Source organism: Amblyomma maculatum, chromosome 1 (genome assembly GCF_055883805.1).
Source record: "Amblyomma maculatum isolate TAMU_Amacu chromosome 1, ASM5588380v1, whole genome shotgun sequence".
Lineage (NCBI taxonomy): Eukaryota > Metazoa > Arthropoda > Arachnida > Ixodida > Ixodidae > Amblyomma > Amblyomma maculatum.
Genome location: NC_139344.1, coordinates 294327849 through 294352450, shown reverse-complemented (window position 1 = coordinate 294352450; position 24602 = coordinate 294327849). Strand labels below are relative to the sequence as shown.

General features: G+C 46.5%; 1 protein-coding gene across 1 annotated transcript in view; it reads left to right on the top strand.

Moving 5' to 3' along the window:
- LOC146206825 (coiled-coil domain-containing protein 125-like) overlaps positions 1–24602 on the top strand; it is an 85763-nt gene that overhangs the window by 18523 nt on the left and 42638 nt on the right. Inside the window, exon 2 of the mRNA XM_084591585.1 lies at positions 22044–22117. Within this exon, the coding sequence (XP_084447711.1) occupies positions 22044–22117 (74 nt within the window). The remainder of the gene's footprint in view (positions 1–22043; positions 22118–24602) is intronic.

Genomic DNA, 24602 nt, shown 5'->3' with positions numbered 1-24602 from the left:
ATACAAACTAGCAGTCCCAGTTTAAACACGATATGTTATTTTAAAAAGTAATTAACATTTGTTGGCAACAGAGTACAGGTTGTAACATACATAATGATACAATATAAATCACGAAATTAACAACATATAACTCCATATATGAAAAAATGAATTTAAGGCAGTTGCATGGTGAAGGCGACATAGGTCATATTCAATCTGCTTACAACTGCACGGCTAAGGCGTGGATTTTTCTTTCATTAGTTCTCACTGCTTGCTGAATTGTTTCATGGTGCCAATGGTGTTATATTTAATCTGTGAATAATTTGTTTTCAGCTTAATAATGACACTGATTCTGACATTTGATTTAATAAACCAAATCCACAAAATCTAAAAAAATCCAAAGTGCACAGTAGTCATTTCAACCTTACCATTGGATGGACTAACATTCTCTGTGTAGCTAAACATTTTACAATTGTCCGGAAAAGCACATTTCAGCTCATGTACTTCAAAAGGAGGAAATGAACTCGAGCTGAATATGTAATGCAAAAAGAAACCCAACCATCTGGTTTGGTAACAGGGGGGCTCCAGGGAAGCCAAATATATAACTGGGGCAGCACGGATTCGCTACCATCTTGAGATATGATGTCATGTCGTAGAAAAGCCAGACAACTGTTTTTTTTTCTAAGCCATGTCTAAATATGTATGCGAAAACATGAATTCGACCAAATCTAATGTACGTTTTTGTCTAATTCTTTGCCTGAGGCAGCACATTGGGCCACACTGTTCACAGACCTGAAACGTGTGAAACATGGCAGCAAACTAAGGTCCTAGCACTAACTGGAACCCTGAAAGCAAGGCTGAAGCAAACAACTTCCCCGGAAGCTTAATATAGTGAGATATTGGCTGGGCTGCTCTGTAAATGGTACAGGGAAGTTGTCTTACGTTCTTTAGTTTTAGCGCCATCATTGCCCCTGCTCTAAAATTCCACTTTATTTGTGTTTGAGCGCTCTAGGCAACCGTGCTGACGACAAAAACTTTCCTGTTCTCACAACATACCTTTTGCGCGTTTTTTCTTTAGTAACTGAATTTTTTTAGAACTACAGAAAAGAGTATAATAAAATTATCACAACTTCAGTATGCTAAGCATGGCGCATAAAAGCATGCTCAAGGAGCACGCATGACCACACGGCTCAATTAGCGCGTTTCAGTCAGCCACGACTGCACTACAGTTATCAACAGCGTTGCAGTCAGGGAAGGATGCGGTAATGTTCGGGACAAGCGAAAACCTAAACTTAACCAACAATCATGGGCCGAGTGTTTACTCATTGTTCTAGCTGTTTAGAGCACGCCTTGATCTGAAGTCTGCTCGTGCGCAAGCAGTTATCTTATTGTCTGCAAAACACAGCAGCAGGTTCAAATTTTTCTTTCCGCAGAGCACCTTTCCAGCGCTATATTGCCAAGCATGCTCATGGCTGTGTGTGCCTCCCGCATGTGCTCAAGATTTAACAAGCGAACATGCACCACTGCATGTAGTTCTTCCTTTGTTCCGGAGAGCACCTCTTCAGCGCTTTTGCCACACATGCAAGTATGCTCAAGGTTCTGTGTGCTCCCGCATGTGTCCTCCTTGTGCGCTAGCACCATGCCTGAACACTCAATCCATCAGCCGCGAGAAGCAAAACGGCACGTTTTTGAGCCCGAAGCTCATTACAAGCGGTCGAAAGGTGCCGAGGGGTGAGATAAAGGGCCCGTAGTGACTTACTTTTTCCGTTAAGGGGACCTGCCAGTAGCCACGGGTAAGGTTGACAGTCGATACATACTGAGCCCTGCTGACCGTTTCCACCCGCTCCTCCGGGTTAGGAATGGGGTAAAGTGGGCCTCGCGTGACTTCATTTAACCTTCGGTAATCAATGCAGGGCCGTAGCTCTTTTCCGGTCACTTCTACTAGCATGATGGGGGAGGTGTATTCGCTTTCCGCTGGTACAATAACACCGAGATCAAGTATGCGTCTAATATCGTTATTAAAAATCTCTTTCTGCCTTGGCGAGACGCGATACGGTCTGGAGTGAATGGACTATGCTGAATGTCATGCTCTACTAAGGGTGTTTTTCCCGGCGTATCCGTGAAGATTTCCTCGAAGTCTGAAAGTAGCTGCTGGAGGTCCTTCTTTTGTGGCTCGGCGAGATTTGAATCACCACGTACCCTCCGGAAAACTCCAGTGAAAGAGGGTGTACCCCTAGCGGGAAATACAAAATCGTTCTCTACCTCTTAGGGTGCATTCGGGGATAGCTGGACGACCGCCTCTCTTTGTCGACAGGACTTATGAGGTTGCAGTGATAAATTTGTTCCTCTTTTCGTCTACCGGGATTTTTTACAGCATAGTTGGTTTCTAAAATTTTATCCACAACCTCTGCTGGTCCTTCCCACTGCACATCAAGCTTGTTTGCTTTGGATGCGGCCACCAGTAATACCTTGTCTCCTGCCGAAAACGATCGCTGCCGCGCGCCAGGTCGTAGCAGAGTTTGGCTTTCTGCTGGGTCAATCTCATGTTAGCTTCGACAAGCTCTCTGAATGACTGAAACCGTTCTAGTAGTTGAAGCACATATTCGAGAATGGTGGGATCGTCGCCGTGGCCCTCCCAGGATCCGCGCGCAGCATGCGAAGGGATGACCTGAGTGGCTGGCCGTATACCAGTTCAGCTGGATTAAACCCGGTGGCTTCATGCGGTACGGAGCGCAGCGCAAACTTGGTAGCCGGCAGACATGCTTCCCAATTTAGGCGATGTTCATAGCACAATTCCCTGAGGATTCTTTTGAGCACCGAATGCCACGCCGCTGCTACTGTGAGGGTGTCTTACAGAGCTGTGCAGTATGCGAATCCCGCATTTCTCTGGAGAGGTGCTAGTGAGCGCTATTGTGAAAACGCTGCCTTGGTCGCTTTGCAGGTGGGCGGAGAAACCAACCCTAGAAAACATCTGCAATAGACCGTCGACAATTCCCACTGCGTTCAGCTCCTTCAGGGGAATTGCCTCAGGAAACTTCGTCGCTGGGCAGATGATCGTTAGGATGTAGCGATAGCCCGAAGCAGTCACAGGTAGCGGATCGACAACATCCACCACAAGACGCCCGAACGGCTCGCTGATCAGTGGCACAACTTTCAGAGGTGCCTTCTGTTTATCCTGTGATTTTCCCACCCTTTGACAAGTGTCACACGTCTGCACAAATCTCTCAACATCCTTAAAACACCCTGGGCAATAAAATTCTCTCAACAGCAGAGCTTTTGGTTTTCTTGATGCCGAGATGACCTGACCAGCCGCTTCCGTGACACACCTTTAGTATACTTGTCCGATATTTTTGTGGCCCCACTAACTGGTCTCAGTGCACGCCTTTGGCGTCCTTGTACTGCCTATAGATTATTCCTGCGCGCTCCTTCAGAACTATGTTCTTTCTCGCCAGTCCTTCACTGACCTGACACTTGAAATTTTCGAGTGTCATCGCTTGCCTCTTCAGCTGCTATGGTATATGGGTTGTGGGGATATGAGGGGGACAAAGGACGGGCACGACACATAGTTAATACTCGAATGCTATTTATTGCGCTTGCAAATAATACAGAGCATGCCGACTAGCAATACATCAACAAGGTTTTCCTTGGGAGGGCAAGGCTACGTAAGAAGGACTTTTGACTCACCGGCTGGGGAATGGGGGTGCGACTTCGGCGACAGACATTTGCACGTGCCGTGAATATGGCGGCCGGGATCTCCCGTGCGCGCCGCATTCTTCGGACAAAGCCATACCACAGCGTTTGCCGCGGGAGGCGGCGAGAGCGTGCGGTATGTACCGGTCGCTTCGTCGTTGGGAACCAGAAGATAAGCGGTCGTGCACCACGGGTCCTCCCGTGGGCGCTGCGTACTCCGTGCCCGCTATCCCCCGGCATTTGCCGCGAGAGGCGGCGGGAGATGACCGCTCTCGTTGCCGGCTGGATCCAGAAGCTCCCTCTCGTCTTCTCGCGGGAACCCGCGTAGACGTCTAGGTGGCGCACCCATCGCTGGTCTCCTTCCCCCAAGGGGAGGTATTTACCTCCTCTCCCAGCCGGCGCTGCCATGAAGCTCGTTGGGGTGGTGGTGGTCGGTCGCGGCGAAGGGGGAGGAAACTGGTTTTCCACAGGGTGCACCCTCATAACATCAGGGAAGCCGTCCAATTGGGGAGGCAAGAGAGAGGTTTCAAATTCCTTACTGGACTCACTAGGCGGCGCAGAAGGCGTCACAATCTCGAAAGGAACCGCCGCTGCATCTACGTCAGAATTTCCCTCGTAGAATGCATGCTCTTCACCTTCATCCGAATGATCCAACTGGGCCACGATTTTGCGAGCTTTAGAACGCGTAAGCACGTGCACGGAACGGTCCTCGTAGCTCAAGCCCCTTTTCTTTAGTTGGTCACTGAGCGGTTAGAAAAGACGGCACTGCTCTGGCAAAGTCACTGACCGCCTCTGTATGCAGTACTCCAGACCGGACGGGCCCTCAATTCTGACGCGTGCAACAGGCAGGCAAACGTTGTCTTCCTGCGCCACCTGTCTGACCCACGCGCACTCACCGCTGAAATCCTGTGGTGAAACGAGCGCGGTGTGCACCACATCCATCGTAATCGCGCAGAACGTGACAATGTTTCCCATTTACCGTCATTTCACGCATGTACGGCTCCAGCAAGCGCATGTTTTCCTCGTTTAGGGTGCTGAGCGAAAAACTACCTTTGCTCTTCAACAGACGCTCGCGATGTTCGCGAAAGCAGCTTTCCTTCTGCGGGCACTCGATCCGCGATGGATGCTTCTTGCTTTCTCTCCCTGACCTGAAACTCTTCTGCGAGCACGGCGGAGCGTTGGTGGTTGATTTATTTTTTTTTAAATAATGAAAAAGAAGGAAAAGAGTATTGCCGGCCGCGGCAACTGCTATCTAAAAAACTGAAGCACTTGAGCTGCGGCCGGCGGGAAGGAAAAGGGGATAGGGAGAGGATAGCGAGGGGAAGTAGAGACGGGAGCGATAGGAAGAAAGGACAGGGGGAGCTTTGTACATTATTTACAAAGTACAGACGGTCAACGAGTTCGCATCGCTCGCGTGCAAGTGTCCGAGCACTGTCCACAAATGCTTGCGCGCGAGCGGCCACTGTAATTGTTTACAATATATATATATATATATATATATATATATATATATATATATATATATATATATATATATATAATACCTTTGATGTATATACATAGTCGTGCGCACGTAGCGTCGCGTCCTGTCGCAGACAGATCGCGCGCGCGACACAATGCACCAGCTGCCGGGGTGGGGCGCCCGGCAGCATACGTCCAGGGGCGGCGCGTTCCAAGCTTTTCTTTTCGGGCCTGTCTTGCATCTACAGCCGCGTTTCCTCATTCAGACTGTTGTAAAACTGTTCTAAACAGATTTCATCGATGACCTTTTCACGCTCATTATAGACCTCGGCGGCCTTCAGTCATTCGATAAGATTTCCCTTTAGAAGGTAAGCAAAATGTGGAAAATAATCAGAAGGCCGTTTCACTGCTTTTATGAACCGCCGACGGAATAAGGCTTCGGCTGAGAGGCGGTACTTCTTGCCGGTCGTGCGGGTTGTCGACTCGTCTGGCATGTATGCTGCAGGCATAACGGACTTTCTCTGTAGAGTCATTGCCTCTCGCTGCTGAAACGATTGACTATTGCGCTTATATGTGCAACGGTAAGTTTCCGCAAAGCCGTGACGGTGCAAATCAAATTCGCCTTTGTTGCTTGAAAGACCGCCCACTTTCCTCTCGTAGGTTGTTAGGACAGAGCCTGATGTAATCGTCCGCCCCCTAGCCGAGCAAGAACGTCGGCCGCACGGCAAAAGAGGGAACGAAGAATTTCGTTTTTATCACATATGCGCTTCAAGTTGACAAGGAAGAGCCCGATATCCTCATCCATTGTGAAAGCTGAGGTCTTTCATGACGGCTCCCAACAGCGGCCCTTTATGCCTCACCTCCAATCGCTTAGTCTTTAGCTACAATTACTCTTTCCTTTTTCTTTCCTCCATTTCCTCTTTTCATTTTTGTCCCTCAATTTCCTTTTTCATTCCTCCATTTCCTCCTGCACTTTGTGGTTCATCTCCTCCCAGCATACCACAATATCATGGTCTTCAAAACCGTCACTTTCGATCGCGCTGCTTTTTTCTCTCCGACAATCAATCCCCAATTTCTCACATATAAAAAAATTCTAATTATTCGGGCCAACCTGCTCATCGTTGCACTCTCCTCACGTTGGAGGGGAGGAGAGACAAACTTCTCCCCCCTGCGTGCGAATTTAAGATTCGGACGCTGACCAACGATAGGGCCATTTGAAAAAATAATAACAGCATATGTAAAAAGCCCCCATCACACGCACGTGGTGAAACATGCCGACGCACTATCGATTGTGCAGCATGGTCATCTTTTTTTCTGTCAATGCGACGGACGTTTTACTGACACAAACATTTTGCTTCCCGTTATTATGGAAAGCCTTGACGATTTCTCGAGTAGTCTGGTCATTATGAAGAAATAGTATATTAGTGCCAACAAAGAAAGGTACACACTCACACGCGTTACAATGTTTTGCTAAGTTTGTTTCATTCTTTTTTAAGGACTGTGCATGCTCCATCAGCCTAATCTTGATGCAACGGCCTGTCTGCTCAATATACGTACGGCCACAGGACAATGGTATTTGATATACTACACCTATCCTACAACTAATGAAACTCTTGGCATGATTAACCTGGCATCTGTTCTTACATCTTATGCCCCCCAGCTTTCTTTGAACTGCTGCACCTACCTTGCCGATGTTATTAGAGGCTGAAAACAACACCTGTACGGCATATTTTGCCCCTAATTTTTTAAACCGATGTGACAATGCATGTATATAAGGCACGACTGCAATTTTCTTTCCTTCATTTTTTCTTTCTAGCTGTCCGGAACACTTCAGAGAACGCAGAACCTTATCTGCACTAGCTACAAGCACTGAGTCTGGTTTGGATTTCAAGGCTATTAAACATTTGATGAGCACAGGACTTATTGACAGCCATCCTAAAACAGGCTGTTATTATTCCGGATTTAACAAGTTTGGAGTGAAATGACTTGTAGTTTAAAAGAGGCTTTACACTCCTAGGAGAATACTGCCAACACACATGATTCATATTAAAAGTCAACTTTAAATCTAAAAATTGCAAAACGTTTTTCTGAGGAACCTCAAAGGTGAACTTCAGTCCAGAACCATTCCGAGAAAAAATGTCAAGGATCTGAGGCACACTTACAGCATCCAATGATCTAATAAAACAAGGAAATCATCTACGTATCGGAATATACGAATGACCTTTCCAGTTAGGTCGCCCTCTATTTTCTGTCGTTATAGCTAAGATAAATATTGCTGAGAATGGGGGCTACTTTAGCACCTATACACACACCAGACTTCTGCATGAATAATTTATCTTCCCACATTACAAAGGTGTTCTGAAGATAAAATGGCAAAAGTTCCAGGCAGGATCCAATAGTTATACCGCACTCATTCCGAAACAAACACTCATCATTATCCTGTGTGATGCAATTTTTGACACATTGTAGAAGTTGATTATGGGGAAGAGAATAAAACAAGTCAGCCACGTCTATGCTAAAGCCAGAGCAAGAAGCCGTACTCTCGTCCAAAAGGTGCTTTATATAGGGTTCAGTCTCTATGTTCCTTAGATGAAGGGCGGGCCAGATTACGAGGGAATGTCTTCCGTCACCTCACACTCCCGCACTCTTACACACTGGCGCCAACTTTGCTCGCACTCGTTGACACGCCTTTCCTGGCTTGAGGTTGACCAGACGGATGGCGTTAGCCGGTTGTCGCCGTGCGTGCTCTGCGTTCATCAGAGGTAACCTAGCCGAAAACTGTCCTCTTGGCCCACCACGGGAATGCACGGTGCTCGAAGGGACCTCCGCCGGGTGACGAACCCTTCGGCTGGTCAGGTGCATTCAAGGGCACCATCGCCGATGTTGGGCGCTCACAGCCGGAGGATCCGAGGCGCCTGCTTCGATCCGTTGTCGCCGTTTTTAGGATCCGGCGCGGTCCGATCACAATAATTTGCATTCACTGGTCCAAAAGTTAGAAAGCCCGATTTATTTTCTCCAAAGCTCGTTTTCGCGCTATGATGCTTTTTTATTTCTTACGCTGCTTCTGCTGCTGCATATCTAGCACAACACCATCTGTGATGCTTTATGTGCACTGCAATTAGTAATTATGCAGTAAAATAGCGAATGGAAGCCACCTTAAAATATGTGCTAAATATGAAAGAACAAAGCTCTGGTTCCTCAAGTGGGTATGAAAACATATTTATGCAGTTTTAAAAACACCTAAGGTGCAGCGTTGGCGTAGCGGTAGAACATCCGCCTCGCATGCAAGAGGACCGGGGCTCAAATCCCGGTGCCGCGCAATTCTCCACCGGAAAAAAAAAAAAATCCGCGTGTCGATGGAATTGCATACACAGGTTTGGGGTGCGACCTGATGCCGGTGAACACCTCCGGCAACGCACTCCCTCACCAGAACAGCAGTTGGCCACCCTGGTGCAGTAATTGGCCACAACCTCCTATGATAATCTCCATAAAACCCCGGCCCTCAGTCACCAGCGGCTGCGGAACAACTGACCACGGCGGCGGTCAGACCTGTGACGCAGCAGGGGGTGCTAAGAAAGCCTGGCTCCGCTGGACAGGCCGCCATTGGAAACTGACCCTGGCAACGTTTACTTCACTAGAACCCTAGCTAGTGAAGCTAGTTTAGCAGTGCTGTTAGAGGAACTAGAGGGCATGAAATGGGATGTCATAGGGCTTAGTGAGGTCAGGAGGCCAAATGAGGCATATACTGTACTGAAGGATGGGCATGTACTGTGTTATCGAGGTTTACCGGAGAGGCGACAACTAGGAGCAGGTTTCCTTGTCAATAAGTATATAGCGGGTAATATAGATGAATGTTATAGCATTAATGAGAGGGTTGCAGGCATCGTAATTAGGCTTAATAAGCGGTATAAACTGAAGGTCGTACAGGCCTATGCACCTACATGTAGTTATGATGACCAGGCAGTTGAAAGCCTCTATGAAGATGTAGAATCGGCAATGCGAAAAGTAAAAACGCAGTAAACTGTAATAATGGGCGACTTCAATGCCAAGGTAGAGAAAAAAAAGGCAGGAGACAAGGCAGTAGGTGACTATGGCATTGGTTCTAGGAATAGCAGGGGGGAGTTACTAGTTGAGTTCGCAGAGCGCAATAACTTACGAATCATGAATACCTTCTTCAGCAAACGGAAGAACCGGAAATGGACATGGAAAAGTCCTAACGGAGAGACTAAAAATGAAATCGACTTCATAATGTGTTCAACCCCCGCCATTGTGCAGGATGTAGTGGTAATCGGGAAAGTGCGATGCAGTGACCAGAGGATGGTGAGGTCCCGAATTAGCCTAAATCTGAAGAAGGAACGCAATAGATTAGTAAGAAAGAAACCCATCAACGAATTAGCGGTGAGGGGGAGGGCAGAAGAGTTCAGGATCTCGCTACAGAATAGGTATCCAGCTCTGAGGATGGTGTTACGACCGTGCATCCGCATTTGCGCGCTCTATTGTTCGCCTGTGGGCATGAATAAGTGCTGAGGATATGTGGTGATGGTCCATTGGCTCTAAGTGAGCCTGTTTCCAGGAATCCTGTTTTGTAAGCCTGTTTTGCTTTGTGGACACCCTGCAAATGCCAAATTGACCCTGTCAAGAGAACGTCTGGAAAAACACAAAGAAACGTCCCCCTGCGGGAAATAGCAGGAAGTGCTTTCTTTCTTTTGTTCACCCTTCCAGTCGAGAAGTGCTATCCTCCAGTGATGAATGCCTCCTATCCAAAGGAGACGACAGAGTGACATGTCCGCTGACGTGCAGGACAAGAAAGGAGCATGACTCATACGGCCATTAAGTGATTTCCCGGGAATGCAGGAAAGATTTGCAATTGTCGAAAAGGGACAATGCTGGGAGCCATATGCGGCGCGCACGTGTACTTGGGTTTCTGAGAAGTAAATCCACTTGCCGGAACCAGCTGCCTATCGATTCTTGGCTGAAGAATAGAAATGTACCTCCTCGCCGTTTCCAAGCTTTTCCCGCCAACAAGTGACCAGGCTCAACGAAACAATGCCGGGCCAGTCAGTGCTTCAGACCATCAGTGCAGTGATGTGTTCGATTGGATGCCGATATCTGAGGGGCGTGCCCTGGATTTGGTTGGTCAGCATCTTCAGAGAGGGGCTGGACATAGGGGGTTTTAAGGAAGCTGCAGAGCACGAAATGTCGCTCTGGGCCCTGGGTAAACGGCTCATCCAGTCGCTTCTCGCTATGAACTCTTAACGCTTGCCATTTTGCTGATGTACCCTTCTTTTTCGTGTAAATAATCTTGTAAATAAGTTTCTCAAAGTGCCATTAAACCTGCTTGTACATATTTCACCAACTTCGAAGATTCAATCCTACTTCAACCCCGAGTCTCTGCACGCTACCAAGTGAAGGCCGGGTCGACTTAGTCCCAGCGTCACGACAACTGGTGACCAGCGTTGGGATCTGGATCTACAAGCTACAACATCTGGTGATTGGAGGTGGATCAGAATCTGCAAGCCACAACATCTGGTGATCTGACGTGGTATCTCAAGCAACAAGCAGGAGCAACAATCGGCCAACAAGAAAGCAGCTCGGAACATCGATCGCATGTGTGGGTGAGTGCTTGGCTTTTCTTCTGATGTGGACCAGGTTCTAGAACAGGGTTAGATTTTAGAACTGGTAAAGAAAGTGTGGAAACGCCTTTAGGTTTGGTAGTTTGCACAGTTGTTTTGGAAGTAGCCGACACTCGGAGCGATCATGGACCTACAAAAGCTGCAGAAACCGGAACTGTTGCAATTGTGTGAGGAATTGGGAATTGATACAAGTGGTTTGGCACGAAAACCCTTGATTATAAAGGCAATCACTGATCTGGGAACCGATGATGAGGAGCTCAGTGAAGCATGGAACCTCATCGGTCAAAAAAAGGAGCAGCTCAGACAGCAGAAAGAGCGGGAAAAAGAGGAAAAGGAGCGCGAACGTGAGTGGGAAAAAGAGGAAAAGAAGCGTGAAAGAGAAGCAAAAAAGCTGGACCAAGAAATTCAGCTCCGGAAATTAGAACTAGAGTTGAGCAAGAGGTCGGGCAATTGTCCCCAGCTAGCGGTACCTCTTCTCAACAAGGAGGCAGATTTCAAGATGTCAAAGTACATGCAGCCATATGTGATATCAGGGGATATCGGTCTGTATCTGGCTAACTTTGAGCGAACCTGTGAAAAACTGTCCTTCCAGCGAGACACTTGGTCTCAGAGATTATTGACGGTTCTGCCCTGCGAGGCAGCGTAGGTTGTCGCGCGGCTAAGCAAGGAGGACGCGGACAACTACGAGAAGGTCAAAGCTTACCTTCTGAGAAAGTATAGGCTTAGCGCCGAGGCGTTCAGACAACGTTTTCGGAACGCTACTAAGTGCAGGGACGAGAGTTACCCTGAATTCCTGTACAATTTAAGAGTTAGTTTGGGCGAGTGGCTAAAGAGCACTGATTCCTACAGTGATAGGGACGCTGTAGTCGAGCGAATTCTTTTGGAGCAGTTTTATAACTGCCTCCCAGAAAAAGAAAGAAATTGGTTACAGGACCGAGGCGAAATTAAGTCGGCAACTGAAGCTGCCGAACTTATTGAGGAGTATGCTTCGCGCCGACAATTCAGCAACCCAGCAGTGGATAGGCTCCGCAATCCCAAGTTGAGTGTGATTAACCGTCAGAAAAGGCACTTTGCTAGATTTGCAAACGAAGAAAGGAAGGCTTCTTCAGGCAAACGCCCTAGAAAGGACGGCAGTGAGAAAAGTGGGGAAGTGACCAACGCGCAGAACACAAAGAACAAGCTTGGGGCTAGGAAGCCGCTCACATGCTTTAGGTGTAATGAGCAGGGTCACATTGCCGTCAACTGCCGGAAAGAAAAGATTGCTTTCTCGTATGTCAGTGACTGCGATGAAAATATGCAGCTTTTGGAACCCTACCTGCATGACCTAGTAGTCAACGGGAAGCCTTGCAAGGTACTGCGCGATTCGGCCGCAACGATGGATGTTGTCCATCCGGCGTATGTGTCGCCTTCCGACTATACAGGACAGTGTGCATGGATCCGACAGGTAGTTGAGGAACAGAGTGTGTGCTTGCCGATCGCGAACGTGGTCATCGAGGGCCCTTTCGGCGAATTAACAACCGAGGCTGCCGTTTCAGGAAAGCTTCCTAAGTGCTATCCGTATTTGTTCTCCAACAAATCGGACATGCTACTGCGAAAGAGGGGCATCCTTTTCGGAGACAGAGTTGTGCCAGCCTTAACACGTTCAGAAGCGCGAGAACTAGCTACACTGCTCATTCCAGAAAAATCCACAGCGGAAGAAACGGCAGTTAAAACAGTGGTCGATGCGGAAGATAGCGGGTCAGAAAACTTTGAGAGCGAGGCATCTCAAATAGGTCGACTTGAAAGTGAGCTTGATGAGACGCGGAATGAGGGCGTTCTTGAGAGTAACCTCTTGCCGCCAGTGTCTAGTAATCTCACGAGACTTTTAAGTGGAACCCGAGAGGACTTAGCTATGGAGCAAGCCGTGGCAAATCTAACGTTAAACCTTCCCGAGGAGATGGGGGACAACTTGATTTGCTTCAGCGGAAAAGGAAGCAACGCTCAGGAGCTTCTCAAAAAGACGGAGCAGAGAGGAGAACTAAAGAAATCCCAGCTGTCCGATCTGGGCGAAATAATAACAGAGTTTGAGGCCTGTTTCGTGGACAGGCCAGGCAGAACTGATTTGACTGAGCACGATATTGAGCTGACTTCAGACGTGCCAGTGCGATCAAGGTGCTACCGATTCTCTCCAAGGCAAAGAGAAATTCTGGATAGGGAAGTAACTCGCATGCTGGAATTAGGAGTAATAAAACCCTCGAAAAGCGATTATGCTTCGCCTATGATCTTAGTAGAAGCTCCAGGTAAAGACCCTAGGCCTGTGGTAGACTACCGAAAGCTAAATTCTCTCACCAAGGATCAAGTGTATCCTATTCCGAATATTGAGGAGAGAGTAGAACAGGTCAGTAGAGTGGCATATGTGACTACGCTGGACCTTACTCGAGGATACTGGCAAGTACCGCTCACTGAACGCGCCAGCAGATACGCGGCTTTCGTCACTCCGACGGGCAGCTACCAGCCAACAATGATGAGTTTCGGGCTCAAAAATGCTCCATTTTGTTTTTCCCGACTCATGGATAGGGTTTTAAAGGGGTGTGAAACATTCGCGGTGCCTTATTTAGATGACATTGCGGTTTTTTCCGACTCATGGGCGGACCATATGGTACATCTAAGAGCTGTACTGAGCCTTTTGCGTCAAGCTGGACTAACCGTAAAGGCCGAGAAATGTTGCCTGGCAAGGGCGACCGTGGACTACTTGGGTCACAATGTAGGTCAAGGTTTCAGGAAACCCAGCGAGATTAAGATTTCTGCGGTAGCAGACTACCCGCGGCCGAGCACGAAGACGGAAATTCGAGCATTCCTGGGTCTGACTGGGTACTACAATCACTACATCCCTAACTATTCAGCTTTGGCTAGCCCTCTGACCGACGCTCTCCGCAAGACAGAACCGACAAATGTAGTCTGGGACGAACAAAAGGAAGCCTCCTTCGTAAACCTGAAGGCTGTGCTGATTAGCCGTCCGGTATTGCGAGCTCCAGACTATGGCCGAGAATTCACGGTCCAGTGTGATGCCAGTGATCGAGGGTTAGGTGCTGTTCTCTGCCAGAGAGATGACGACGGTAATGAGCACCCTGTGCTCTACCTGAGCAGAAAACTGAGTTCTAGAGAGAGGGCTTATTGCGCGTCAGAGAAAGAGTGCGCTTGCATTGTATGGGCCATTCAGAAATTGCAGTGCTATCTTGGAGGGGCCAAATTTACCATAGAGACGGACCATTGTCCCCTGGCTTGGCTGCAAACTGCGACATCGAAGAACAGTCGCCTTCTTAGGTGGAGCTTCATTTTACAGCAGTACAATTTTGAAATAAGATACAAAAAGGGGAAATTAAATGGGAATGCGGACGCGCTTAGCCGCTCTTTCTAAGCGGTCCGAGATGTTCCTCACCATGTATCCAAATTGATACTCAGGTTCTTTTTTTTTCTTTTTTTTTTCGTGCGCTTGAATATATGTGACTATGTAAAGCAGCACGTTTGGTTTTCGAGGCATACGTGGGTCCTGAACGTCTTGAGAGTGGGCTTTTCTCGAACAACAATGGCAGTTTTCTTTTAACCTGGTCTCTTCAGACGGGAGCCGAGTGCTTGTTTAGACATGTGGTTGAGTTTCAGACAGCTCGAGCAATTTGGCCTACAACAATCAAGACAACGCGACAAGCAACAGCGAGCTTCAAGCGTTCACGTGCAGGCCATTAAGTCGTCTCTTCATGCAGCAGCTGCGACTGCTGCCCTCCGAGACTCTTCTGGCGGGGGAGGAGGCTGTTACGACCGTGCATCCGCATTTGCGCGCTCTATTGTTCGCCTGTGGGCATGAATAAGTGCTGAGGATATGTGGTGATGGTCCATTGGCTCTAAGTGAGCCTGTTTCCAGGAATCCTGTTTTGTAAGCCTGTTTTGCTTTGTGGACACCCTGCAAATGCCAAATTGACCCTGTCAAGAGAACGTCTGGAAAAACACAAAGAAACGTCCCCCTGCGGGAAATAGCAGGAAGTGCTTTCTTTCTTTTGTTCACCCTTCCAGTCGAGAAGTGCTATCCTCCAGTGATGAATGCCTCCTATCCAAAGGAGACGACAGAGTGACATGTCCGCTGACGTGCAGGACAAGAAAGGAGCATGACTCATACGGCCATTAAGTGATTTCCCGGGAATGCAGGAAAGATTTGCAATTGTCGAAAAGGGACAATGCTGGGAGCCATATGCGGCGCGCACGTGTACTTGGGTTTCTGAGAAGTAAATCCACTTGCCGGAACCAGCTGCCTATCGATTCTTGGCTGAAGAATAGAAATGTACCTCCTCGCCGTTTCCAAGCTTTTCCCGCCAACAAGTGACCAGGCTCAACGAAACAATGCCGGGCCAGTCAGTGCTTCAGACCATCAGTGCAGTGATGTGTTCGATTGGATGCCGATATCTGAGGGGCGTGCCCTGGATTTGGTTGGTCAGCATCTTCAGAGAGGGGCTGGACATAGGGGGTTTTAAGGACGCTGCAGAGCACGAAATGTCGCTCTGGGCCCTGGGTAAACGGCTCATCCAGTCGCTTCTCGCTATGAACTCTTAACGCTTGCCATTTTGCTGATGTACCCTTCTTTTTCGTGTAAATAATCTTGTAAATAAGTTTCTCAAAGTGTCATTAAACCTGCTTGTACATATTTCACCAACTTCGAAGATTCAATCCTACTTCAACCCCGAGTCTCTGCACGCTACCAAGTGAAGGCCGGGTCGACTTAGTCCCAGCGTCACGACAATGGCGACATTACCCTAGAGGCAAGGAACAATAATTTCAGAGATATCATTACTGAGTGCGCGGTAGAGGTAGGCGGTAGGATAGTTAGAGAGGATAGCGGTAAGCTGTCTAAGGAGACGAAAGATTTGATTAAGAAACGCCAGGGTATGAAAGCTTCCAATCCAACAGACCAGATCGAATTGGCCGAGATATCAAAGCTAATCAATAAGCGCAAGGTGGCCGATATAAGGAAGTATAACATGGACAAAATTGAGCATGCTGTAAAAAACGGGGGAAGTCTTAAAGCGGTAAAGAAGAAATTGGGCATAGGCAAAAACCAGATGTATGCGATAAGGGACAAGGCGGGCAACGTCATCACTAATATGGACAAGATAGTCAAAGTAGCCGAGGAGTTCTATACAGATCTCTACAGTAACCAAAGTAGTCAGGACCGTAATGAGATTGGCGGTAGGGAAAAACAGTCAGACGTTCCACCAGTGACGAAGGACGAGGTCAAGAAAGCACTAGAAACTATGAAAAGGGGGAAATCAGCTGGAGAGGATCAGATAACTACAGATTTGCTGATGGACGGGGGGGATATCGTGCTAGAAAAACTGGATACCCTGTATACGCAGTGCCTGGTGTCATCGACGGTACCGGAACCATGGAAGAACGGAAACATTATCCTCATTCACAAGAAAGGGGACTCTAAGGACCTTAAAAATTACAGACCGATCAGCTTACTGTCTGTTACGTATAAGGTATTTACTAAGGTAATCACTAATAGAATCAGGACAACCTTAGACTGCAATCAAGCAAAGGATCAAGCAGGGTTTCGGAAACGGTACTCTACTATCGATCATAACCATACCATCAATCAGGTGATAGAAAAATGCTCGGAATATAACCAGCCCTTATACATAGCGTTCATTGATTACGAAAAAGCATTTGACTCGGTTGAAACCTCGGCGGTGATGCAAGCATTGCGAAATCAGGGGGTAGACGAGCCGTACGTGAAAGTGCTGGAAGATATATATAGTGGCTGCACAGCAACCATAGTTCTGCATAAAGAAAGTAACAAAATTCCCATAAAGAAAGGTGTTAGGCAAGGAGACACAATCTCCCCAGTACTATTCACAGCTTGTTTAGAGGAAGTATTCAGAGACTTGGAATGGGAGCAGTTAAGGATAAGGGTAGATGGAGAATACCTCAGTAATCTGCGATTTGCTGATGACATTGCCTTGCTAAGCAACTCGGGGGATGAACTGCAAATAATGATTGATGACCTAGACAAAAAAAGTAGAAAGGTAGGATTGAAAATCAATATGCAGAAGACTAAGGTAATGTTCAACAGCCTCGGGAAGGAACAGCAGTTTACATTAGGTAGCGAAATACTGGAAGTAGTAGGCGAATATGTCTAATTAGGACAGGTAGTAACCGCAGATCCGGACCATGAAAAGGAAATAACAAGAAGAATAAGATTGGGATGGAGCGCATTTGGCAAGCACTCGCAGGTTGACTAGCAGCTTACCGGTATCGCTCAAGAGGAAAGTATACAACAGTTGCATCTTGCCTGTACTCACCTATGGGGCTGAAACGTGGAGGCTAACCAAGAGAGTTCTACTTAAGTTGAGGACAACCCAGAGGGCTATGGAACGAAAAATGGTAGTGGTAACATTAAGAGATAGAAAGCGTGCAGAGTGGGTCAGAGAAATAACTCAAGTTACCGACATTCTAGTGGAAATTAAGAAGAAGAAATGGACATGGGCAGGACATGTAGTGCGAAGAGAGGATAACCGATGGTCGCTGAGGGTAACAAACTGGATTCCAAGGGAAGGAAAGCGTAGCAGGGGGCGGCAGAAAGTTAGGTGGGCGGATGAGATTAAGAAGTTCGCAGGGGTCAAGTGGATGTAGCTAGCACAGAACCGGGTTAAGTGGAGAAATATGGGAGAGGCCTTCGCCCTGCAGTGGGTATAGTCAGGCTGCTGATGATGATGATGATGAAAAACACCTAAGTGCATGCGAATGCTATGTACGCAGAAATATATTTGTAAAAACACTGCATTCTTCTTGTCTGTACCTCACGCGCTGTATTTCGTATTCTGCTACTGATTCCAAGGCCGCGGGCTCGACCACGGCCGCAGCGGGCATATTCATAAAATGCAAAAAAGCCCATGTGCTGTGCGTTAATTATTAGCACACGTTGAATAAGTAGACATCAATTGTTTTCCTTTTTTTGTAATGATACGCAGAACGTTATACACAACGTCATGATTCACGTGGATCGCGCGAACCAGGGAAAAGAATTTATTACTACATATTTCTTTCATTCTGTTTCGGCTTCAGTTCAAATTCCTTGAAACCTCCGTTCACGCTTCTAAGGCTCAAGCAACGGATATGCGTGAACGTACAGTGATTAGCGCCATTAAATGATTTCAACGCGCCCAAATCTAACAAGTGCCCATTATTACGTGACTTTGGTTTTGTATTGAATGATAACAGGCGTGATGAGAGATCGATCTGTCAATTTTCATCACACTAAGAATCAGATAAATACGTTGTGTTTTAATATGTATGAGTATATGAAATGAGTTTTTTTTCCCTTTAACTTCTTATAAACGGGCGCTGTTTTCCGATTTGTTTTAGTTGCCGTATCAAGTCCTCCATGCTATCTTTGGCCGTGACTCCTTTCGGGCCTCATGGATGATCAGACGCCCGCAGCGAAGAGGATTGCAGCCACTGATTCCTTATCCTTTTTATGCAAAAAAGTCACAAAGCGGTAGAAAAGGGCTGTGCACGAAACAAGACAGTGTCGAAAGCCAGGTCGCTATTCCCATGCAGTATTGCAAATACGTTATCTCCCCCGCCTACGAGTACTCGCGCTTTCAGAATCCCGTTGTCCTTCTCCCACTGAGGACAACCCCTCTTGACGACGCTCCCCTCCTCATTCCTTGGAACATTGGAGGAGGAGGGAGGCGAGGGGGGGTGGGAAGGGTGGGGGGGGGGGGGGGGCGGGCGAGCTACGCTCTTTTGCTTCATTTGTTTTTTCGACCGTGCGGGCTCGACCACTCGCGGAGGAGATAAGGAGCGCCGGGAACGCCCATTCGCGCGGCTGTTTGATGGCGTGGTGTCTGTCACACTCGACAAAGCGGCAGCTGCTTTTCAAACAGCGCTTTAATCCAATGTTCAAGAAATGTGAATCGTCAAATATGCCATTCGTGTATAATTGTCATTTCTTAACGTACACAGTTCTGTTCCCAAGCAAAATTGCTCGCAAAGCGAGTTGTCAGTAACTTTGAATCGCGAAGAAAAGCAAGAGAAAATAGAGAGACCCTGCTAAGAACACAGTTTTTCCCCCAAAAAGAGCCAAATCTGGACACCGAATTAGGTGAGGTTCAGCTGCAATTTTTAATTTGCTCAAAGATCTTCAAAGCAGTCACTTATAACCTTCCAATGTGTTGCTGTAGGTACAAAAAATATCTGCCATTTGCCAAGCAACTGATTAAAAGTAGTATGTTCAAAAAGTCACATTGAAAAACTTAAAACATATTTATTTTGAAGTTTCGGTCCTAACACGACCTCTCTCAAGTAAGGTTTACAGTGCGCTCAAGCTCCTTTTTAAATGTTTTACAGTGACAACGACAAAAGGCAGGGAAAGGGCAAAAGACGGGGAAAATTGACAAGAGGGGCGGAAAAAGAAAGAAGAAATCATAGGGGCATTTCGCCGCCACGCGGGCACAAAAAGTGGGCGAACACAACAAAGAAGCGGATGCGCGCGCAAAAAAAAGGGGGAAACGAGAAATCAACAACCAGGCTGGGTGGTAAGCAACCCAAGAGGAAGGGGCGTCTCGATGGGTGTACACGGGTGTAGGTAAAAAGGTCACCGAAAAAAACGTCCCCGGAAGAAACGGCCCCTGAAGAAGTGACCACTAGGAAAAAACGTCCCCAAGGCCAAAATCGGCTCTAAAAATGAGTTCTTTCAGTAAAAGTAGTAGAACTCACATGAAAAAAAAAAAACAAACATAATTAAACATAATCTTTCATTTGGAACCTGCGTCCTCTGGAGGCCCGAAATGTTTACAAGAACAGCGTAAAATCATGGTGAAAGAGCCATCTGGCTCTTTATACGTTGCGAGGTTCCGAGCTCCGCACCTCGTTAAGCAATCATATATGGCAGGTCTAAATACTGCCCAATGAAAAAGGTACAAGCAGATCGCCGCATGACACTCCCGGGGAACCGCCCCAAAGCAGAGGACATCACAAGAATTATTTTCCGTACCTTCTGGTGACGAGGTTAAACCGTTCTTCTGATGATAGTGTAAAATTGCGGGGCGATGATGGTATAAGCAGGACGAGGCTTAACCGTTCGTGCATCATGGCCATATTAGGGCTCCAAGCTTTTCCGGTAAAGCCGGTGGTCAGCTCGCCTTTTCTCCGCAAACAAAGGGAAGACGAGGAGCTGCCATCATTTTTTTTTTGTTATGAATGCCCGCATCAGTTCGCGGTCAATTCCAAGCCGACAGGTGAAGCCACTGTAATAAAGTTTATACTAACATGCATCATTCAGCATTGCAGCTCGCCACGGGGAAACGCAGTCTACGTCCTATTGCGCAAGACTTGAGCCCCGTTCGGGGACATTTTTTCCTACTTCGCAAATAGGGACATTTTTTCCGGGGATGTTTCTTCCGGGGATGTTTCTTCCGGGGACATTCTTTCCGGGGACATTTGCTCCGGGGACGTTTTTACCGGATCCCGGGTGTACACATTTGTGTTGAGTGCAGGTATTTGCGGAGCCTTTGGGCTGGTGGGGTGCAGCAACAAGACACAGGTGTACCATAAGGAAGATAAAAGCATGTAAAAGGCACCCAGGAAGTAATACAGAGGAGAACAAGGAGAAAAAAAAAAAAAAGCTAAAGCGGTAGGGATAAATGAACATATCATTGTAAACGCTGTCTATACAACTTTCTTGAAGAAAACACGCCATAAGGGATTGATTGAAGGTGTCGGAAAAAAGTAGAATGGAAGCACCACATACTTAAATAGAATTTCACTCAGTGGGGCAGCGCCCAAGATCAAAACAAGTTGTCACTATACAAACTTACATCAGAGGATGGCACTCCACATTTAGGCAGTGTTACGCGTCAATGAATAAATAAATATAAAACAGCAACATTAACTGTCTATAATAATGAAGACCATAAGCACATAAACAGCCACCAGAAAAAAATGATCACATCGGTTTGAATTTCAAAGGCAGGAGAGCTTGCCATTACTTTCATTAATGCCAGCATTCAAGGTATTGAATTTGTATATTAGGTACGACTCGCCTGTCATAATGTGTTTGGAAGTAGTAGCCTCACCCTGAAGTTGCTTACATGTCTCGAGATAGGAATGCGCCTGGTGGTTGTTTATTCTTAATTCGAAGGGCGTTTATGTTTGCCTAATATATTGCTCATGGCACACGCCGCACTCGAGAAGGTAGACCACATTACTTTTGTCACAGTTGAAGTCTCCTCTAATTTTTAATGAAAAAGCGGAGGCTGTGCTTTGGACCGATGGGGCAGTATTAATCATTGGACAAACCTTAAAGCGAGATTTATTGCACTGTGTACATCCTGAGAATTTGTCATTGTTTAATTTCGATGAGGTTACCATGTCTGCTTTCTTCAACTCCACTTTGCCTGTATTTATGTGCAGATGACAAGGCATTAATCTTTACCTCTCCAGCCTAGAGATATCTCTTCTCAATAAACGGCAGTAAGTGCTTTCCTTCCGTTCGTCCCGCGCCCATCCCTCGTCTCGCATACCGCAAAGAGCCGATAACTCATTTCTTGAAGCCTTCAAAATGAGATTCTATCTATTTTAACTATATTTTTCCTTTTGGCATAGCCAACTTTAGTTGAGAAATAACCGGAGCAGGTGATTCCTGACGCAATGTCGCCTTCCTCCATATCCTCTCCTTGAGGAGCCTTGAAGGAGTCGCATCGTTGCTGAGCCGTGGATGAGTCCTGGCTTAGACTTGCATAACCACGATTAGCCTAGCTAAGCGATTCCTTTTTGGGACCTGTACTTGGGAGTTATGAAACTGGCGACCTCGTTTGAACCAGGTTTACTGCGTCGGGCAGATGATTTTAATTTTGCGTACATTTAGTACGGTTGCATTATTTTTTTCAGGCTGCGTAGCCTCTGAGCTTCGTTTCTTTTTCATAAACTGTACAGTCCTGCAAATTTTTCAATTTGTGGCGAGAAATACTATTTACTACAAGGCTCAAGTTTTTCCTATCCAGCGTCATCAGCGTCCTAAAAATGAGTATCTCATATTGTGGTTGTTTAAAACTTGCATTACTGCGCCGTAGCCAAAACGGACACCCACCCATCACTCACGCAGCTGCCCTTGATGGAAATGAAATTCTTTGCGCCGCATTCATTACGGCCCCTGCATTTCCACATGGCCTTCCCCATGAGCATGGATTAGGCCACCGCGGAAGTTGTCGCGTTATTTATCACAACATTGCTTATTGTTTTTGTTTACAGAAAAGTTATGCGCAGCATACGTGTGCGCAGAGGAGGCTACCGGACTGGACGTTACAGGCCAGTCGGGCGACGAGGTAGGTCTCAGAAGCATGCAGCTCTCTTTCAAGTGTAGTTGGAGGCTGCCGTCCTCATCGTGCCTTGACTGAAAAGCTGTTCAAAATGCAACTCGATCCGTGCCTTAAGGCGCGAGGCACTTTTTTTTTGCCTGCAGAATTTGGTTAACGAATTTAGGTCTCCGGCTAGTGGAGTTTTACAAGGTGGAACAACAAAATTCTTACTTAATACAGCACCTGCTCTGGCCAACCACGTTCTGCTACAACAAATGTGAACAGGAGGTTGCTTTGGAATACGGTCGCACATCCGCAGCATTTGCTCATTTCCAGGCCGAGCGAGGTGACGCGCCAACCGAAAAATTCCGGGCAAGCGCATTTTTTCCATGTTGCTTATGACCGTGATAGTGCGATATTTTTAGGTAGCAATCAATATATTAGCACATCCTCGCTCATATTTTGCTATTTACTGCCGACACGCACCTAATTATTTATGCATATTAGTATCAACTATACTGGGTGACTCAGTAGAGACCTCGGCAGTTCTACAGGCATTGAGAAGTCAGGGTGTAGATGATCCGTATGTGAAAGTACTGGAAGATATATATAGTGGCTGCACAGGAACCATAGTTCTGCATAACGAAAGAAGGAAAAAATTCCTATAAATAAAGGTGTTAGGCAAGGAGACACGATTTCCCCAGTACTATTTACAGCTTGTTTAAAGGAAGTATTCAGAGACTTGGAATGAGAGCAGTTAGGGATAAGGGTCGATGGAGAATACCTCAGTAATCTGCAATTCGCTGATGGCATTGCCTTGGTAACTCAGGGGATGAACTGTTAAGAATGAATCATGACCTATACAGGAAAAGCTGAAAAGCAGTCTAATGTTCAACAGCCTCGGGAAAGAACAACAGTTTACGTTAGGTAGCAAAGCACTGGAAGTAGTAGGCGAATATGTCTACTTAGGACAGGTAGTAACCGCAGATTCGGAGCATGAAAGGAAAATAACAAGAAGAATACGATTGGGATGGAGCTCATTTGGCAAGCACTCGCAGATTATGACTAGCAGCTTACCGGTATCGCTCAAGAGGAAAGTATACAACAGTTGCATCTTACGCGTACTCACCTATCGGTCTGAAACGTGGAGGCTAACCAAGAGAGTTCTACTTAAGTTGACAACCCAGAGGGCTATGGAATGAAAAATCGTAGGTGTAACGTTAAGAGATAGGAAGCGCGCAGAGTGGGTCAGAGAACTAATTGGGGTTATTGACATACTAGTGGAAATCAAGAAGGACAACCGCTGGTAGATTGGGTAACAAATTGCATAGTCCGTAATAATAACCATGCATCTAACAAAGCTCTCACTAACAAAGAAGTTCCACAGGGTTCTATTCTAGGCCCTGTATTGTTTCTACTCTAAATTAACGATTTTCCATCCTGTTTTAGGGATTGTAATAGCATATTATACGCAGATGACTCTACCATGATAACATCGCACCATGACATTTACCAGCTCATATCTAACCTTCAAAATGACATTCTCTTGAGCATCGATGCCACATCAACCGCCTGACTGTGAATGTTACTAAGACTTGCTTTGAGATTTTCCATCCCCCTTAGAAGCCATTGCCCGTCTCACCACTACTGAACTTCAATTCCACTGCCATCGCGACGCAAGGCCGAATTTCGTTTCCAGGTGTTGTTATTGACCCTCACCTAAAATTCCATTATCATATAGCGGAAACTTACAAGAAAATTTCATATGGGTTACGCGCACTAATCAAAGCCCAATCCTATTTCCCAATCCACACGTTACTATCACTTTATTACGCTTTCGTCCACAGCCACTTAAACTGCGGCATTTCATCCTGGGCTAACGCCTATCATGTTCATCTTTGGCCATTAATAAAACTGCAAAAGCAAGCAATACGCATCATAACCTCCTCCCCTTGAATGTCACCGTCGCATATTTTGTTCATGGATTTAAATGGTCTACTCCTCTCGGCTCTTTATCTTTATAATATCGGTATTCTATTCTTTAAGATTCTTCACCATCAGCTCCCGCTTAGCATTTTTCCTTCCGGCACGATCAAAAACAGCAGCGCTACACGGTTCGCTCTACGTAATAATTTTCTACTACCTAAGGTCGGTAGTAACTACGGAAAACAATGCCTTCAAATTTCGTTCATGCATTTTGGAATTCTTTGAATTTCGACATTAAGCAAACTAATACACTTTCTTTGTTCAAGCTCAAATTAAAAGAAATTCTTCTTAATTTGTGATTTCTATGTTATTTATCTATTGTGTTGCGGAATTCGTAAGTGTATTTTTGTTACCTTTTTTGTATTCTATTTTTTTATCTAAATCTGTCGGCAATGCACTTTTTGTTACGTATTTCGTTATTTAGTTTGATTGTTGCTTCATAACACAATTTTTCTTACAGTAATGTTATTTTTTAAGTTGCCTATCGAAATCTGTTACCATGGGAGGTCCCACCTGCGGTCTTGTA